At 40.2% G+C, this 20072-nt stretch overlaps 2 protein-coding genes across 2 annotated transcripts; one reads left to right on the top strand and one right to left on the bottom strand.

Annotated features, from left to right (window-relative positions):
• Positions 1-473: 473 nt before the first annotated feature.
• LOC139285410 (nuclear mitotic apparatus protein 1-like) lies at positions 474-16512 on the bottom strand. Its single transcript, XM_070905975.1, has 24 exons — positions 16474-16512; positions 16271-16356; positions 16024-16097; positions 15692-15780; positions 15523-15597; positions 15306-15399; positions 14990-15149; positions 14419-14558; positions 14034-14145; positions 13512-13629; positions 13084-13224; positions 12625-12738; positions 9481-12471; positions 8347-9438; positions 7888-8097; positions 7582-7754; positions 6855-7007; positions 6337-6436; positions 5820-6018; positions 4411-4547; positions 3656-3946; positions 3187-3288; positions 2726-3043; positions 474-633 (listed from the first exon to the last, which is right to left on the bottom strand). The coding sequence occupies exons 1-24, from the start codon at positions 16510-16512 to the stop codon at positions 610-612; spliced, it is 7032 nt and encodes a 2343-aa protein (XP_070762076.1). The 3' UTR covers positions 474-609.
• A 1198-nt stretch (positions 16513-17710) lies between these two features.
• lrrc51 (leucine rich repeat containing 51) lies at positions 17711-19768 on the top strand. The gene is made up of 5 exons (XM_070906497.1): positions 17711-17740; positions 18001-18079; positions 18559-18764; positions 18864-19012; positions 19633-19768. The coding sequence occupies exons 2-5, from the start codon at positions 18013-18015 to the stop codon at positions 19766-19768; spliced, it is 558 nt and encodes a 185-aa protein (XP_070762598.1). The 5' UTR covers positions 17711-17740; positions 18001-18012.
• The last annotated feature ends 304 nt before the right edge of the window (positions 19769-20072 follow it).

The following is a 20072-nucleotide window of genomic DNA, read 5'->3' on the forward strand; positions in this document are numbered from 1 at the left end:
GATCTTGATATCAGTCACTGCCAGCGCATTTTCATTGTCACACAGTAGAAATCCCCCTGTTAATACAGGCTAACCCAATAATGGAAACTGGGTTTACATGATTTTTCAGAAATTAGGTGTTCAAGTTTGTTTAAGTTAGTTCTTCTGACAATTGGGACTGCTCTACAAGTCTATCTGGTAGGAAATAATTAGATATCCTATATGAAAATGGACTTCCTATGTAATAAATATGCGTACATTAAGGTAAATTAGCGAGTTGTGGGATAGTTACAAGCAATGGTGTTCTCTCAATATTTTGATGCCCTGTCAGATACATCATAAAATCCGAACCTGTCCTTAAACATGAGGTGAAGCGCTCTCCTAAGATTACCTGGACCATCCAGGAGATGCATTCAGAGTTACAGACACAACTCGGAGAATTGGTTAAGGGCTCAACTTTTTATTGACAAACATGTAAATATAATACAGAGAAAATGAAGGGAGATTAAAACAAGACTGTAAAAAGTCCTGAAGGACAACAATAAAAATGAAATTGTGTTTGTGGAAAGAACAAGTGGGGAAAAAAAAAAAAAGTATGATCAAATGAAACTGTAGACGACGATCCAGTCCTCACACCTTCATCCTGCGCATCATCTGTGGGATAAAAAGAAATCTGATTAAACTAAAGCTCACAGAGAAACACATTTCAAGGTGACATTTAGTAAAAGTTGAAATCCAAGTGCTGCCAGTGGTTAGTGTTGTTTGACAGAAACATGTGGACACCCCTTAGGTTGATTGGTATGAAATAATACACCGTGAGTAACTATGGCATAATGTGAGAACCAACAACCACCCTGTGTGAGGAAACAAACTCACATTAACTAAATTAAAATAACTTTTTATTGACCTATATTGACCTTTTAAAGACATCCAGCAAGATTTTCGTCATTCTTCAGAGTCGCACACTTCTGGAAACAGTGTTCAAATTCAGCAGCTATTTGAGATGTAATGACTGAACACGTATTTCAAGGAAGTTCTCTTTCACCATCATGCAGTTTTGCTTCATTAATTAGATCAGTAATGAGGGACACCCACACATAATCCTTCCCCAGTAGCTTGTACCAATATACACAGTTACCAGTTTATTAGGTACACTCGCACATTCTAATGTAATACAATAGCTCTGAAATAAATCCTATCTTAAGTTTTGTTTTTTTTATGCTGAGGCGTTATATTTCTGTCCCCTTCATGTGTAAACGGGGAGAGACCACAAACTATGGATTCAAAAATTACCATCAAGTGTAATTAACACCTCTAATTTATGGCAGGGCTATAAACATTTTGCCTCGTTATAGCAGGAAAAGCACAGGTGTCACTGATGATGACGACTGTGACATCCACAATACCAGGGAATTGGCACACTTAAATAAATGGAGTTGTTAAACCTGTTTGACAAGTCAAAATGTGTCTTTTATTGGAGTCCTCGTTAAAAAAAAAAATTGAGAAGATAACCCGCAACTACCATGTATCAACGACATTAATCTGTTCAGTTAGTAATAGAGTGCTGCAGGAATGAGTCCTAAAAACCTGAAATTAGTTTGGCAAGTGAAATTTTTACACTTCTAACATTAGCTTTTTACTTACTTCTTACTTAAAAATCATAAAAGTGGTGTTCATTTGTGAAGATTAACTTGCTGAACAAAACATGTAGGTATGATAAACTTGCGTTTGTCCCAGAGTTTATTTTCTGTTTATTTTCGAGTGCATCACTATTACTGTGAGGTTTTGACCATTAGCGCAGCTGTACATTGCAGCACTCATGAGCGGGTCCTTCTACAAGCACACACACAGTATTAAGACTGGAGGTGACATGATGTACTGCAGCACTGAGTAACAAGTTAAAAAAAAACAAAAAAAAAACACCACGTTTACCAACAGAATTGTAAACAATGTAGACTATTAATGTATCTCTTATGGCTTGTTGTAGCTCCAAATGAGTCAGACTGTGCGGTCTCTGGCAACACTTAAAGTTTAGCTCTAAAAGTTTACCACAGCATCTCCACTACCTGCTGCTGTTTGATTACACTGGGGAACACAATTTTTGTTGAGTTAGGTCTGACAGCTGTTTTTAGCTAATTTTTGGGTGCGGAATCCAAAACTGATCTCAGTTTTTCTCTATCACGTCAAGTTTTTGAACTATAGGATCCCCGTTTTCTTAAAAAATATGAAAAATACTGTACTTAACAGATATGTGTGTGATAGTACTGACCTATTGGGAGCTGCACACACCTCTCACCGCACTGTCTCAATTGTGACTGCACAAACAAGTTGCCACGTAGCTGTAGATGAGTCCAATCGTAATCAGCTGGCAAGTCTTACTACAGCTAATCAGTGGAATTTTGCTTATCTGGAGGGTAAGCTGTGGAGAAAAAACTTGACGTGCTAGAAAAAAACTGACTGCAATTTTGGAATCAGCATGCCAATTTTAGTTTTAATCAGCATAAAAATCTAACTCAACAGAATTTTTTTTTCAAATTGTTCCCCAGTGTTATCAGCTGATAGGGATTCTACATCATACCTGCTGCCTCATTTGCCACCTGCACTCCTTTTAAGCAGATTTGCCCACCCTCGCCACAACACAACAGGCCGTATGGTGCAGACAGAGAAGATTCCCCAGGGTACCTTTAAAATGACTATTTAAGTGTTCCATGTAAAACCCTGAATAAATGTGTCTGTGTTCGTTTACCTTGCGAGCACTGGCCGTCAGTCCAGGAGACACTGCAGTCCTGCTGGTGGCTCGTGGAGACTTCCTCTGTCCTTTAGTTGCCACCTGTTGGGACTTCAAGCTGCCATTTCTGGCTGCTCCTCCCACTCCAGCACGAGAATTTCCCGAAGGCATGTTTTCCTGGCACTTGCGAGCAGATGTCTGAGCGGGCAACTTCTTTGAACTTTTGCCCGGGGATTTCCGGGTGGAGCTGCGTAGTTTGTTCAGCCCCTTCTTTAGGTAGTTGTTGTTCTTAGGGGTGTTTTCAACAGTGAACATCATAGACTGTCTCCGCTCAGCCTGAGAGAATAATACAAGTGAAACTGTTGAGAAGCGTGCAAAACATAATATGCACCATTGTGTCCCATGGCAACATGAATAAAATGATTATGTCACTGTTCTTGTTTTCAACCGACCAGAAAATTCTAGTTAATTAAACTCACTGGACTGAGAGCAGCGTGAAGGTGAGAGCCCGAAGGTCCACTGATCACATTCTTGTTTTTAGGAGTGAGTGGACGGGGGAAGCAGCTGGCCTTCACCTTTTTCTTTCAGATGGAGACAAGGAAAGACAAGTTAGGAAAAAGGCAAATAAAGGGTTTCAGAAAGTTAAATCGATGACTATCAGGGTTATTTATTACATTTGTGTAATTTTGCAACTGTCCAATGACTATGACCAAAGAGTCAACTTTCCGATTACCAATGAAATAAGCACCCAACACAAAATACTACTATTAGAGTTTGGAGAATGATCTGTCAGCTGTTCAAATTTGGTCTTTATGGTAGTGACAAAGACATGTAATATAGCAGGATACTTTACAGTTGAACTTGATTGTTGAACAGTTCTCTACTATGCTTCAGTCAGGCTCAAACATTAAGTAACAAACATTCCTGTGTGTTCTAATGCAAACCAACCTCAGGCGAAGTTTGATGTACGGATAATGTAGATGAAGACCGCTTTGTGCCTTTCGGGCTTCTCAGCTGAGAGGAGCTGACAGTCGATGGCAGCTGGCCTGGCATCAAAGACAGACGATGAGAACGAGCACTGGCTGCAGCACCTGAATGTCCCATCATGAGGGAGTGCCGATGGGAGGCTAGAGAGTCTTGCAGCTGGCCAGGCATCGTGGATACTCGACGGATTGTGTCTGATGGGTCACCCGTACGGAGTTCTTCATCTGTGAAACTGAATATACTGCCACGGCCAGTCTAGAGGAACAGACACAAAGGGATTTTATAAGACTAGTGGGGGAAAAAATGAAGAGCAGACATGGTTAGGCCAGCACCTTGAATGGTACTTCACTGCCATTGGTGTACAAGCGTGTGTGAATGTTAAGCACTATGAATAAAAGCCCTACATAAATGCAGTCCATTTACGATGTTTAAACAAGGGGTTTCACAAACTACTTGCCTAGTCAAGTAGTCAACTACTAAAACCATTTGGCTCTGTGGGTAGTAGTCATAAAGTGTATAATATGGTTTTAAGCTAGTATGACCAGATTTACAGTAGTGATTAATGTGTAAATTAATATTTGTATCTATATTTTCATGGTGTGGTGCCACAGCAATCCCCTGAACATTACATTTCCATATTCCTCACTGTCTTGACTACTAATTAGGTATAGTATATCTTTAATGTGTAACGTATGCCTGTTGTGTCCCTCTCTACTAACCTCAGACTCCACAGGGTAGCTGCTCTTTAGGTGAGGAAGGCAGGCCTTGTTCCTGGCCTGGAGCTCTGCAATCCTCATCCAATCTTCAGGTGCACCCTCTGGCTCGTTCTCTGCCCCCACGCAGAATGTACTAGTGGCTAAAGACAAACGGATGTAGAAAAAAAAAAAAATAAGAGTTACATGCACACCTTTTAAAAATCTCAGGTATTGCAGTTACAGTAGTCAACAACTATCTGTGATCAATTACCTTTTATCAATAACTAATTAGTAGGGCTGTCCCCTAAATGTCGATTCGAATCATCAGTTGAGAAGCTCCAGATTCAAATCTCATTGTCAGCAACAGCATGCAGGCTGTAAATGTTTACAAACCAAGTCTTGTCTCTAAGTTACTTACAAATAAAACTATCTGTGATAGAAAACAGTAATGGAAATGGAGGGCCGTGTGACTTGTTTTCATTGGCTGCTCCAGTGCTGAATACTAGCAAAGTCAGCTAAACTACTTTTGACCTCTACCATCGTACAGGGTGATCGACTCCTTAGCTGACAGCAACTGTGAGGAAATGTAATGTTTTATCACAGATGATGAACAAAGGCTTGGACAGGAGTCTTAACTCCTAAAACAGCCTACATGAGTCCTACGTTTTAAGTGTGGGGCGGCTTCTGCAGGTGTGCTGGATTGTACAGTTAGTGGGCAGAGACAATAATATTGCAGTAAGGTGTATTGAATAAAAAACATTAGTAATAAGTTGAGTAAAAACATGACAAATTCAAATAAGTGGTAACAGTGGTTTTTATAAATGCTGGTTGCAGCATTGTAGCCTGCTAATATGGATATCTCAGTTTTGTTATGACCTTCATGGTTCTTTAAGTAAAGTGGAGATGTAAATAAGAACCAGGTTGGTTCTGAAGGCTTCAGGATATGGAGCTTTTCCAGATAAATTCCATGTAGAGCTGCAACGATTTGTTGATCAAAAATAATCAAATAATCAATTAACCATTCAGGTCATTTTTTAATGTAAAAAAAGCCAAACATTTGATGGTTCCAAGTTCTCAAATGTGAGATTTGCCACTTATCTCACCTTATGATAAACTGAATATTTGGGGGGTTTGGCCTGTTAGTCAAACAGACATTTGATGACATCACCGTGGCCTCTAGGATAATGTGATGGCCCTTTTTCACTGTTTACTGAAGTTTTACAGACCAAAAGATTAATTGAGAAAATAGTTGATAAAAATAATTGTTAGTTGCAGTTCCATATTACCCACATGCAGTTGAAAAGGCTAAAAAAACAACAACAACAACAACAACAACAACAACAACAACAACAACATTGTGGGTCCCAACCCTCCATGTTGTCCAACTTGACTGCTCACTTGATTTCTCTCCCTTCAGCCAGGTATCTACTTACTCTGTGAATGGACTGCGCTCCGTCTGTACCCAGGGAGACCGATGAGCTGGTCGCTGGCAGTGCCGGTCATTCTGGCAGGTTTGTCAAACAGCTCCATAGACACGGATCGTGCAGCGTGGCTGTTGGAGAGGTTTGGATGGGAGCGAGCTGAGGCCAGACTGTAGAAAGTCTCATCACCTTCACCACCGCCTGGGGTTTTCTACAGATCAGAGTTCAACAATCAATTACGGCTATAATGATACTGTAGTGGGAGCGTGGGCATGTTTTTTGAAAGGCAAAGTCAAACATTTGCATTCAGCCATTTGAATGCAGTACTCCCAATAACCTGAAAGGTACACACAGACGACAACGTCCTAGTTAAAAGTAAATATCATAACAAATATGATTAAACAAGGCAGACAGAAACCATTGTGATTATTAAACTGTATAGTGATAATTCAAATGTAGTGTCTTCAACAGTGTGCGCTATTGTGAACATGCAAAACATGCAATAAGCGTGCAAGTGAGTTTCCTCCACCTTGGTCAGGGTGATGTTGATAACCTGCGTTGTCCTGCGTCGTTTGACAGATGAAGATGGATTTTTCCGGGCTGAATCCAGTTCCATTTTGTGCTCTGTACTGGTCCTATGGGGATGAAAAAGAAAACAAGGATGAAGGATTACTTGGTTGAGCTTTACTGAAATGTAAACGATTGTAAATTACATTCTAAGAGTTCCACCTATTTTGTGTTTTGTTTTCCCCCCCCCCACTTCTTTATTATCTTCATACCAGTTCCACAACTGTTGTCAGATCTACAATTAAACAAAAGCGTAAGACATGCTAGCAGGTCATTACTAGTTACTAGTGACTGATAATAGGCTCAGGCCAAACAAAGAATGTTGAGGTAGGGCAAAGAAAGCTGAGTAAAGCTAAGCAATTAAAAGACTCACATCTACAATTAGTATAGTACATACTGAAAATACATTTCAGAGAACCACCACTCTCACTCACTCATAGTAAACAGAAATAAACCCTAAAGGTGGCTATTCTGTGTCACAACTGTGTGACATACCTGTTGATCTGTCTGTTGTTTATAGGTGTAAAGTAAAGGGTCTCCAGTGACTCGGCACGTAGACCCTGGCGTTTGGCTGCCAAGCGCTCTGAACTGCGAACAAATGGTGTGCTTGATTCATCAGGCGCTGAAAGTTTCCTGCAAAGGTAAGAAACACAGTATTATGCGATTACATTCACAATAGATTCAACAACATTATGCCCCTGATGTAAGATTTTATGGCTTTCCTGCTTTTCTTAAGTTTTATTTCTTCCTTGTTTACTTTGTTGGAGCAGGAAAAAAAAAAAACTAATTTCAGAGATGACATTAGAGCAATGGGAACTTCCTTGGTTAGGAAAACAAAGTCAAGTCAACTTTTTTTATATAGTCCAAAATCACAAACAAGTGAAAAGCAGGAGTTGGTTTGACAGAAAAGTTTGTTTTTCTTAAATAGTTTATATTGTTAATTCTTATTTAGCTAGACCAATTTGGGGTGAAAACTGTTCAGAATTTTGTGTTTTGTGTTTCGAGCAGTTTTAAACCACAAAGCGTCATTTTATATAAGTGCCGGACCTGCAAAATGAGCCTGAAAAAAAAATTATTGAAATGCTAGGATTTTTTTTAACACTGTACACAATTGTTCTAGTCCTTTTAAAATCACATTATGAAACAGCTGCAATGAGATATCTGCAGCCCTAAAAGATTTTATGCTACACAAACAGAGGTGTATTACCTTGTGGTGTTCAAGGAGTCTTCCAGAGAGCTCTGGTCCAGGCTGTCAGAGCTCAAGGTCCTCTTCACTTGCGCTCTGGTGTGAACACTTGAGTGTGTGCTGGGAACCTCAAAGTAACACGAATCACCATGAATCTTATTCTGTACCCGTAGGTTATGGTCAGCAAAGGCCAGCTAAAAGAAAACAGATGTAGTGATCAGGGTGAAATGCAGCAAAACATGCTATAAAAAGTAATTGAACTGTAAAGGTTCGCTTCTTGTTTACACTATACTCAGTTCTCCTTGTGCTTCAAAATACAATACCAACCTGTGCCTCCAAACTGGCCACCATGTTCACAAGTTTCTTCTCATTGGTTTGGGCCTTGTCCAATTCCAGCTGAAGCACCTTGTTTTCCATGGTAGTAGCCTTTACTTCACGCTCTTTAACCTCTAAGGAATGCTTGAGTTCAGCCACCTCCTCATGGCTTTCCTGGAGAAGCTGCTTCTTGCCATTGTAATGACTCAGTGCCTTCTCCATCTGAGGCATTGGGATAGAAAAACAAATATCTTAGTCTAGACTATTCATCTGACACCAAACTGATAAACCAATTAAGTATGCACATGAAGCTGTAGGGCAGGAACAAGACCAGTTGATGTTACTGGTCAATAAGCAACAAGCAGAAAGGAAAATATTCAAATCAATTCTTTTACATGATACGTACAAACATACAAGTAGTAAAACTGAATTGTGTTGTGTTCTGTGGTGACTGTTTGTGGTCACACCTACCTGTGCCTTGTAGTGTTCTGCAGCTTCCGATTTAGCTGAGAGCTGTTCCTGGAGGTCTCTCTTTAGAATCTCAATTCCTTCCGCTCTTTCTTTGTCTTCCAGGAGTCTCTCTTTCTCCATTTTCAATATTTCCTGCTGTAATACTGATTCCAGTTTACGGGAGGCTATGTTCTCTCTCTCTGTGGCTTGCTTGGCTTGGACAAGTCTCTCCTTCTCAAACACAATGGCTTCAAGTTGTTTCTCCAGAGCTTTCTGATCCTTTTCCGCCTGGAGTATCCTGGCCATCAGCACTTCTTTTTCCTGAACAAGAGCCTCCTTTTCAGCAAAAGTGACAACCTGCAATTCCTGTGCAGCTTGTGTCTCTGCATTTACTGAGGCAAGCTGCTGCTGGAGGAGGTCTATCTGCTGAGCAGACTCCTGCTGAGTATCAAGTAACATCTGCTCTTTAGCCAGAAGATTTATAGAAATGGTTTCCACCTCCCCTTTCAGATCCTGGATCTCATGTTGAAGAACATCTGTCTGTTTGGAGCTCTCCTCCTTTATCTCAGCCAGCATTTTCTCATTGGCTTCAGCTTCCTCTTTTGCTTTTTGAACCAAGGTAGCTTGGGCAGCGAACTCATCTCTAAGAGTGTTGAGATTTTGTTCCTTATCAGCTATGACTGTGTTGATGGCAGACAACTCAGTCTGGAGGATCTGAAGCTTCTCCTCAGCCTGGAGGAGGCGGCCTTCTTTTTCACTCTGAGATTCTTTTAGCTTTTGAATCTCTTCTTCACGTGAACAAATCTGTTTCTGCAGCATCTCCACTTGTTTGACTTTCTCCTGTAGGCTTTGGAGTGCCTCCCTCTGTTGAGAATTTTCTTGCTGTTGCTGAGCCAACAGATTTTCCTTGGATTGCATATCCTCCTCAGCCTTCCTCAGTGAGGAGCCAAGAGTCTCAACCTGTGTCTTTAAACTTTGGATCTCTTGATGTAGTAGGTCTGACTGCTCCGAGCTGTCAGTCTTCAGCAGTATAATCTGTTCCTCTTTAGTCTGGATCTCCTCTTTCATCTTCCTCACCTCTTCCTCAGAAGCAGACAGTTGTTGCTGCAGAAGCTCCTTCTGCTGAGCACTCTCCTTTTCCTGTTTGGTGAGCACAGTCATCTGAGTCTGAACCATCTCCTCAGCCTTAGTGAGAGAGTCACCCATATTTGCTAGCTGGTTTTTTAGACATTTGATTTCTTGCTGTAGCATGTCAGAATGTATGGATCCCTCTTTTTTCAGTGTGACCAGCTGTTCCTCTTTAGCCTGGATCTGCTCCTTAAGCCCTCTTATATCTTCTTCAGAGACTGTCATCATGTTTTGAAATTGATCTTTTTCCTGAGAAATCTCCATTTCCTTCTGACTCAGCAGGTTTTCTTTAGCCTGAACCTGCTCAATTGTAGTCTTCAGAGATTCGCTCAAACTTTGTACTTGGTCCCGAAGAGATTGGATTTCATTCTGTAACACCTCTGACTCCTTGCAGTTCTCAACCTTTAGCATGTCTAGCTCGCCCTCTTTAGTTTGGATCTCCTCTCTCAGCCGAGTAACCTCCTCCTCAACAACTGCACTGTGCTTTCCTAGTGCCTCAATCTGCAAAGTGCTCTCCTGCTCCTGCTTGGCAATCAAATCTTCTTTGATTTGAACCTGGTCCTTGGCAATCTCAAGAGAATTGCTCATACTATTTATTTGTTTAATCTGACTTTCAATCTCCTGCTGTAGTAATTCAGCATGTGTAGAGGTCTCAGTCTTTAGTTGAGTTAACTGCTCCTCCTTAGCATGAATCTCTGCATTTAACCTCTTCACTTCATTTTGAGATGCTACCATCTGCATCTGGAGAGCCTCCATATCCTGAGTGTTATGTAATTGCTGTTCAGCAAACAAATTTTCCTTGGATTGCAAGTTCTCATTAGCATTCCTCAGTGAGGAACTAAGACACTCAACCTGTGTCTTTAAACTTTGGATCTCTTGATGTAGTAGGTCTGACTGCTCCGAGCTGTCAGTCTTCAGCAGTATAATCTGTTCCTCTTTAGTCTGGATCTCCTCTTTCATCTTCCTCACCTCTTCCTCAGAAGCAGACAGTTGTTGCTGCAGAAGCTCCTTCTGCTGAGCACTCTCCTTTTCCTGTTTGGTGAGCACAGTCATCTGAGTCTGAACCATCTCCTCAGCCTTAGTGAGAGAGTCACCCATATTTGCTAGCTGGTTTTTTAGACATTTGATTTCTTGCTGTAGCATGTCAGAATGTATGGATCCCTCTTTTTTCAGTGTGACCAGCTGTTCCTCTTTAGCCTGGATCTGCTCCTTAAGCCCTCTTATATCTTCTTCAGAGACTGTCATCATGTTTTGAAATTGATCTTTTTCCTGAGAAATCTCCATTTCCTTCTGACTCAGCAGGTTTTCTTTAGCCTGAACCTGCTCTATTGTAGTCTTCAGAGATTCACTCAGACTTTGTACTTGGTCCCTAAGAGATTGGATTTCATTCTGTAACACCTCTGACTCCTTGCAGTTCTCAACCTTTAGCATGTCTAGCTCGCCCTCTTTAGCTTGGATCTCCTCTCTCAGCCGAGTAACCTCCTCCTCAACAACTGCACTGTGCTTTCCTAGTGCCTCAATCTGCAAAGTGCTCTCCTGCTCCTGCTTGGTAATCAAATCTTCTTTGATTTGAACCTGGTCCTTGGCAATCTCAAGAGAATGGCTCATACTATTTATTTGTTTATTCAGACTTTCAAGCTCCTGCTGTAGCAATTCAGTGTGTGTAGAGGTCTCAGTCTTCAGCAGAGTTAACTGCTCCTCTTTAGCATGAATCTCTGCATTTACCCTCTTCACTTCATTTTGAGATGCTACCATCTGCGTCTGGAGAGCCTCCATATCCTGGTTGCTTTGTAGTTGATGTTCAGCAAACAGATTTTCCTTTGATTGCAAATTCTCCTCAGCATTCCTCAGTGAGGAACTAAGACACTCAACCTGTTTCTTAAAATCTTGGATCTCTTGATGTAGTAGTTTTGACTGCTCTGAACTTTGGTTTTTCAACATGTTCATCTGTTCCTCTTTAGTCTGGATCTCCTCCTTCATGCTCCTTATCCCCTCTTCAGAAGCAGACAGTTGTTGTCGCAGGAGCTCAGACTGATGAGCACTTTCCTGCTCCTGCTTTGTAAGCATAACCTCCTGAGCCTGAACGTGTTGCTCAGCCTGTCTGAGATGGTCATTCAGACATTCTAGTTGGCCTTTTAGACCCTCAATCTCTTGCTCCAGTGATTCAGACTGTCGAGAACTGTCATTCTTTAGAATAACAAACTGCTCATTTTTGGCCTTTATCTCTTCATTTAACTTCTGAACCTCCTCTTCACCAGTTACAATCTGTTGTTGGAGTACCTCCCTTTGTTGGACATTGTCTTGTTGAGTTTTAGCCAGTCGGTCTTGCTTAAGTTGAATTTCCTGCTCAGCCTGTTTGAGAGATGAGCTAAGGTCTTCCACTTGGACTGTTAAGGTCTGGATTTTATTGTGAAGAATTTCTTTCTCATTAGACTTCTCTAGAAGTAATTTGGCAAGCTTTTCCTCTTTGGCTTGAATTTCATTTTTGTTGTTGTTGGTTTCATCTGTAAGAATGTCAACTTCTTCTGTGAGACTGTTAATTTGTTGGTCTTTATCAGCCAAGAGAGAACTGGCAGCAGATAACTTCGACTCAAGCTCTTTCACCTTTTCTTCAGTCTGATGGAGAAGATCTTCCTTCTCTTTCTTAATTTCCTTTAGTTCTTCGACTTCTTTTTCACAAGCAGCAATATGCTGTTGTAGTCTGGTAATCTGCTCGGTTTTCTGCTGCTCAACTTGCTGAAGTTGAAGCTTGAGATCCTGGATCTCTTGCTGAAGAACCGCTCTCTGCTCAGTGATCTCCTTTTGCAACTTCTCTAAAATCTGATCCTTGGCTTGAATCATTTCTTCAGTTTGGGACTTCTGTTGCTTCAGGAGATCCTTGTGTTGAGCGATTTCTTCCCGATACTCTGCCAGCTGCTGTGTTTTGGCCTGAATCTCCAGCTCAGCGGTTTTCAGGGAGCAAAATGTGCTCTCCAGCTCATTCTTCAAACCTTTAATTTCAGTCTCAAACATTTCTCTCTGACAATTTAAGAAGAGAAGACAATTAGTAAACATGTAATCCCAAAATGTTTTAAATTAAGAAAATGCTGACTTTATATTTGATTATCAAGCATTTCTGAATTCAGCATCATAATACAATTGTCAGCTTTTACATATAATTATGGACTTTACCTCCATTACAGGCCCCATATTCTCTCCTACTTCTTCCTTAGTGGCCCTGCTGATTTCATCCTGCAAACAGGAAATCTTTCCTTGGAGGATCTGGATTTGTTCAGACAGTTGTTCCTGAGAAAAAGGAGCATAGTAGAACCCGAAATGTAATGATTGAATGTAATGATTGATTCCTGTCATTAAAAATTCATACATTTGCTTTGCATTATGAATAGTACCACAAAAAGACAGTCAGATATTTTAGTGTGTGCTTTTCTTCCCATTTTCTCAATGGAAATTATGTTTCTGCTTTGTATATACAGAGTTAAGAAATAAAAACACCATACATTGTGTCACTTGTCATGTAATAACAAATCCTAGATATTTCTAACAGTGACACACCATTTGAACTATAACAGAATACTTTTAACATAGTATTGCTTTATTCTAACACTACTTCTGTTGTGAGGATATATCTACCTTTTCAGCAGTAGCTTGGTTGAGTTCAGACTCTAAGTGGACTTCTTTGCTTCTCCATTCTTCCTGAGTAAAGGCTTGAGTTTCTGTCAGCCGGCCAACTTCTGCCTCAAAGATGGCCCGCTGTGAACACACTGCTCTCACCTGCGGAAACATTCAAAGAAAGCTTTTATCTTTAGCTGTATTAAGTGAAAGTTTTAATTTCGACATTGACGCGTGACTCCATGGGTCCAAGGGTTGCTACTAGTGAGCCCACTGAGACGCAACACCACCAGAATATTAGCATGATTTAGTTTCAAAAGTCTGCTTATGCTGAAACTTTCAAGCACGTAAGAATGGCACGTGACTGTTACGGATTGCAAATCCCCTCATAAGTGAGAAGACAAAGATGTGGCATTTAACAGAGAGAAACTTTGCACATGTCTCATTACCTGGGAAGAGAGTACACCATTTTCTTCTGTCAGCTCATCCACTTTGCGCTCCATAAGTGAGGAGTAACTCTTGAAGTCTTTATTTTGCTTACACATCTCATTAAGACGCATTTGTAACCTAAGACAGAAAAAAAGCAGTTAGCAAAGCAGTTTCTTCAAATCACTTTTATACAAAATTCTCAACGTTTTGGATGGGTTCAGGTATGAAAAAAATATTTTCTAGTGCACATAAAACGTGAGACTCATTACATTTATAACATCACTTCCCATTTGGCAAAATCTTGTTGTAGCCTGAACAAAATCACTTGCATAACTTAATAACTTATAGGCTACTAGCTCAGTCTGTTCTGTTTCAATTTAAAATGGACAAGGGCTGTCTGAGAAAAACAATTCGCAGGAGAAGTGTCACAGCCTGAGGTAAAATTATACACAAACTCGAGTTGAACAGACATCTTTGGTGTAAAAGTTGTTATTAACTCACTTAGTAAAAAAAAAAGGTCAGTTCTGTTCTTGTGTACTCACGTGTTGTTCTTGGTCTCAAGCTCATTGATTTGTTCCCGGATAACCTGCTCCTGATCAACTTGTTCTTCTTTCAACTTATCCAGGCGGTACTGCAACTGGTTAATATGGGACTCTAAAGAAAACAAAGTAGGTATACAACAGAGTATTTAATGTGAGAGTTTAAGAGAAGAGAAACAACGTACATAACATAAATGAAAAGGCAGTCAATATTCGCAGAACACATTTAGTTAACTACAGTGTACACTATCTGTAGCACTTCAACAGAACACCCCATGTTTGTTAAACATTACTCGTAAAAGAAAAAGCAATACAAGAGGCTTTTTCTATTTCTCTTATCAACCCATCTAACAATGTTTTTACCCAAACAAACAATTAAATGCAATACCTCTCTGTGAAATGAGTGCAAGCTTGCCAGCCAGCTCCCTCTCCAGCCCATCTCTGTAGTCCCTCTCCTTGATCATCTGTCGTTGCATCTTCCTCATCTGAAATTTAGGTGTGTTCATGATATCCTGCAGAGGAGACTTGCTGCGGGAATAAAAGCAAATCATGCAAAGTTAAGATATGTAATCAAAATTATTAACAACTCATGAATTTATGTACATAAATGGATATGGAGTGACATATAGCGTGTAGTATTAGACAAGTTTGAATGTTTTGGTCGTTTGTAACCCTACAAAGTTGGCCATTACAAAGAATACAAACACTTGCGCTTTCACTTATTATTCTCTCGGGCTGAAGGTCTTTCAATGGAGACATGCAGTTAATCAAGTTGAAAATGTCAATACCCAAACCACACCACACAGATATACTGTACTACCCCATAATGCCATAGGAAAATAAAACTCACTTACTTCCTCATAATGTTAGTTTATGCATGTTCATGAAACATTATTATTTCAAGAAGTTTGGATTAATGCTGGCTGTAAAATCGCCTTATTCACAATCCACACTCGTACCTGACTGAGGAAGAAGCCACAGTTTGCATGTCCATAAATGTGATTTTCTGTGTGCGGTGGAAGACGGGGGACTCATCATCTGAGAGCGAGGAGATAGTCGACACATTGGAGGTAGATGCGGTTGCTGATCGCTGAAATATTTCACGAGAGACCGGCAGATCTGAAATTCATGGAAAGATACGTTTTGACAAATTTGCATGTTAAATTCAAGCCAGAAAGCTAGTGTTATACAGACGCATTGCATGTGCCACAATAATGTCTGTTAATACGGCATATCATGAGGAAATGGAAGATTTGAAAAAAATGTGTGACTTACGTTTCCTTGCCAGATAGGCATCAAGTCCATTGCTCAGAGAAACATAGCCATCGCTCTCCATCACAAAGGATCCAGTTAGGTTTGCTATCTCTCGCTAACAAAGAAGAGAGGGAACATATAAAATCAGCTGAGAATTAAATTGTAGCACAACACAACACATGATGAATGAAATGTGATGTATCTCAGTTGTGGATACAAGACACTGTTCTCTGCTTACCTCCACATCGCATTCCAACATGTTCAGAGTGCAGCGGTCATTCATTATGTCATGGTATACGAGCAACAAAAGCACCTGGTCATAACAAAAAGAATAGGTCAGAATGGGTCGTTGTTTATGTTTGTCTTTATTTATTATTTTACATTATCCATCTTTCTTTGTCTTATACCTTTGCAATTTCTACTGTTAGGTTGATGCCATCTCGTATGTTGTTCCAAGACAATGAAGTGCCTTTGGTTGCACTAAATCTGCAATCCCCTAATAAAACAAAATAGACAGATATAGGTTAATTCAAGGACATCAATATTCAACATCTGTCTGCCTTAGAGAGTTACTTAACATAAATGAAAAAAGGTGGTACTGAGGGTGTGTTCTTTACACCCTGACATCACTGTCTGGCGTGTTTACAGGTGCAACGGGGCACACCCAACCGTGGTCAAACATTGCAACAGATTTGAAATTTTCAACCAGAACATTTTTTAAAAAGGTAGAGAAACTCACTTTCCACAAAGTCTGCAATGAAGTTAAACCGATCCTCGATGGAATTACTGAAACAGGAGTTGGGTTCCTTTTTCCTGAGATGACACCAAGGTGAAATTAGAATAAAATGGAGGTTTAACCCAAGGAATGAGCATCTCTGTACTTTCAAGAACCCACTAAGAGAAGCATGTTTAAAACGTAGGTCAACAGACATGGACTTTCCCTTGCTTACACAGGCCAGGCATTTCAACACATTGTTCCTACTTACAGCATATGAACAACTTTCAGTAAGACTGTCCCATCTTGTAAATCGTCGATAGTTATTTCTCGGTCGGACAGTTTTATGCTGTTAACCTGCAAAAAAAATTGTTTGGCAAATTGGTTAAATAAAACTTCAACTATCCAACAAGCCATGTTAGGAGCAACATATTTGTACTAACAGCTATAAAACTAACTTGACTATCAACTCACCCAGCTGAGAAGAGCCTTAACGCCCAAGTTAATAGTCATCTTGGCTGACCCTTTATCTCAAAGGGATTTCAACCTGGAAGCGACAAAACAAAGCCTAAAACAAGCGTTTGCAGTTGGGGTTGTCAAGCTAACGAATGAGCACATTAACGTTAACATATTTTCGTTCACAATCATCTAATTAGGTAACTAGGTAATTAAAGTTAACGATCACCATCCATACATTACTGTTAATTTGCCTACAGAATGCTGACTTAGTGTTAGCAAGGTTAGGTCAACATTAGTGATAACGCTAACCTAACGTTATATTCGTTTGCTAGTAGTTACTGTAATGCTAACTGTAACTTAGCGAGTGTAATTTAATTCTTAAAGACCAACGGTAATAAAATGTTGTTTCCAAGGAGTTACTCACCTTAAAAGCCAAAGACTTTGGCCACTTCAACGTATTTATTCTTTCTCTGAAAATGGGTGCAACCCCTTCATCTAACTACACAGAACAACAGCTCAGAAATAAACAGTCCCGTGCGAAACCAGACACAATTCAAAAAGGGTTGCAAAGATTGAACCAGCCAATCCGTCTTCACATATCGACGCGTCTGAAAATGAGCGAAGCTGATTGGTTTAAACACCGGAAGCCAACTGAGGGGTGTGCTCGTTATCAACATTAGGGTCGGTGCTCGGTTTCGAGGTAGGCGGGGAAGGGCCGACAAAATAGAGTTCAAAATGCACCTGGTATTCACAATCGTTCAACATTACAATTTTTATCTTCTATGTTTTTTTCGTGTCAGCATCAGACAGGTTGTAGCGGGTTACACCCGTTTTAATATTAGTGCTGAGTGCTGACTGTCGACTTCGCCAACCCGGATGAAATTCGGCGTACACCAGAATACAATCTAAAGGTGTTTCTAGAAAGCAGGAGAAACGTTCTACACTCACACGTTTGTTTTAATTAACAATTGTTAAAATGTGTTTGTGACCGCGACAGATTTTACTCACCAAATGTTCATATAGTATTAGAAGCCTGTGGGCAAGCGCAATTTAATTGTAATCTAACGTTAGATAGATAACATAGTCTAACTACAAATCCCATAATGTACCTGTTCGTTTCCTTGGAAACGGGTTGTTGTCTCTTCAACAGGTAAATGTTCAGCTAGCCACATCGAAACACGAGTTTCTAAATAACCTAAGATAAGTAGTGTGTTGCTGTTATAGGTTGCCTTAGTTTGTTGGTGAGTGCATGATATTTGTGATAGGTCAACAATTTATTGAGGTAGGTCAATAACAAAAAATCAGAATCAGAATCAGGCCGAAAATCGGGCCGAAATGGACAATTTGGGATTGTGTGGGTCTATACCATAGAAATGTTTGGATTATAGCCGCTGCATAAGATACTAAAACAGTTTGGAAGTACATGCACAATAAAATACATTATAATGAAGCTGTCAGTTTTGTTTTTAAAAACAGTTAAATTAAATAACTGATGTTTGATGATACTCTGGGTCAAACCATGACGCCACTGTCCTCCCACAGGTGAGTGAATCCATGACAGGTGTGAACATGTATGGAGCTCCAGTGGATTTATCTTTTAAACACATCAGCAGTTTGGCAGGTAGCACACTCTATTTCTATCATTTCAGTCTCCCTGTCTAGTTCTTTACACTATTGTATTACTATTACACTATAAAATTATTACAGTTCTCTTAGGGGCTAACTGTACCTTTGCTGTAATGGCTGCACATTACAGTGTACTGCAGTATACTTAAAATAATCATAGGATTAGCACACCTCAGAAAGAATATCTGTGTATATAGTTTGTGATAAACTTGTATGCATAGGTAGTATTATTCTTTTCTAAAATAACATTTTTGACAAACGGCTCAAGATAATTCCTCATATTTCTGTGTTGTGGATTCCATGTTAAGTTGGACAGACACTTAATGGCTGCAGTGCATTGTCTTTAATAATCTGTTCAATAAATGTAGATGCTTTTGAATCACTGTGCAGCATAAATACAGTGTTACACAAAATCAAACAAATCAACAAGCCAGTACTTAATATTCACTGTATTTATTTTATTTGCAGTCTCAGACACATGGACTGAAGAACCCAGCAGCGGTCTGCGCCCGTCAAAGAGAAATTCGGAGATGAAGTACCTAAGCCGCTCCCTGCGTCTCAATAACAACAGCATCACTGACCTACATGACCTCCAGAGGACTGTTCACCACTTCCTGGCTGAGCCATCACAGCTCGCCTGGCTGGACCTTTCCTTCAACAAAATCTCACACATAGATCAAGTAAGCTTTGTCTCTCCATGGCTTGCACAGTGGCATAGCTGTCTTCTTTCTGTCACAGTGCACCTGCAGTATGTGTTCATGTGTGTGCTTGTGTTCCAGGTTTTGTGCGAGCTGCGTGAACTGCGTGTGTTGTATCTTCACGGCAACAGCATTTTTATCCTGTCAGAGGTGGACAGGCTGGGAGGGCTACCGCATCTACACACCATCACTTTGCATGGAAATGTCATAGAAACCAACAAGGCTTACAGGTGGAGACTCAGAAATGTACTCCAAACACAATCACACACACATCCTGCTTCGCTGTAAAATATTTGGATGTGAGAAACTTGTACTTTTCAGCCATTGTTTTGTACCATAAGCACCCAGCAGTAATCCACAACCTCTGGTAGTTTGCTGAGTACAGAAAAGAACCAAAGCCAGCACTTCATACTGTCACGTACTTCAGAGGTGCAGAGTGGGGGTTTACTCTTGTGCAACAAGAGTGCAGTTACATTGTGAGTGTATGTGTGTGTGTGTGCATGTTTGGCAAGAATGTAGGTGCATAACATTGTAACAGGTGCTTAAATGCAGATCAAGCTCATATTACATATCCTAGTCTGCGCAGCAACACCAGTCACAAACGCACACACACACTCACACAGAAAGAGGGGCTGCTGGTTAAAAGTCTATTCCAATTAGCTGATTTCTCATGAATCAATGCAGCGTTTTGATTAAATTGTATCTCAATTTGTAATATGTGTGTGGCACCAGTAAAGTAGAGACAAGGTCAACTTTTCATAGCTGTAGACCTTTTTCTGTGTGGACACATACAAAATGTATATAAACTACTTTGTGCGCATGCATGAATATGTGTTTTTTGTGCATTTAGGAATCGTGTGATTTCTGCTCTGCCTCAGTTAAAGACAATGGACTTCAGTGCTGTGACACGCCAGGAGCGAGTCATGGCAAAGATTTGGCATAACAGCAACAGCCGCAGCAGAAGCAGCAAGGAGACTCTCCAGTGACGCTGGCTCATCTGCGTCATGCATCAAAGGTTCTGTGCTCCATATCGTCTAAAATATTGACTGCATTGTATGTTTGTCTATATATCTGTGGTGAAATCATCATTGTTTTTAATGATTACGTTTTGTTCATTTTTATATTCTGAAATTATAGGATAATTCAAAAAGAAGTTATCAACGCTGTAGCCATCCAAAACAGTCATAAATAACAGGAAGGCAAATGTCACTGAATGATCCTGAGATATTGGCTCTGACATACTGTAAATTATCTGATGTTGTTGCAAACTGTACACATGTTAATGTAGCA

Source organism: Enoplosus armatus, chromosome 5 (genome assembly GCF_043641665.1).
Source record: "Enoplosus armatus isolate fEnoArm2 chromosome 5, fEnoArm2.hap1, whole genome shotgun sequence".
NCBI lineage: Eukaryota > Metazoa > Chordata > Actinopteri > Centrarchiformes > Enoplosidae > Enoplosus > Enoplosus armatus.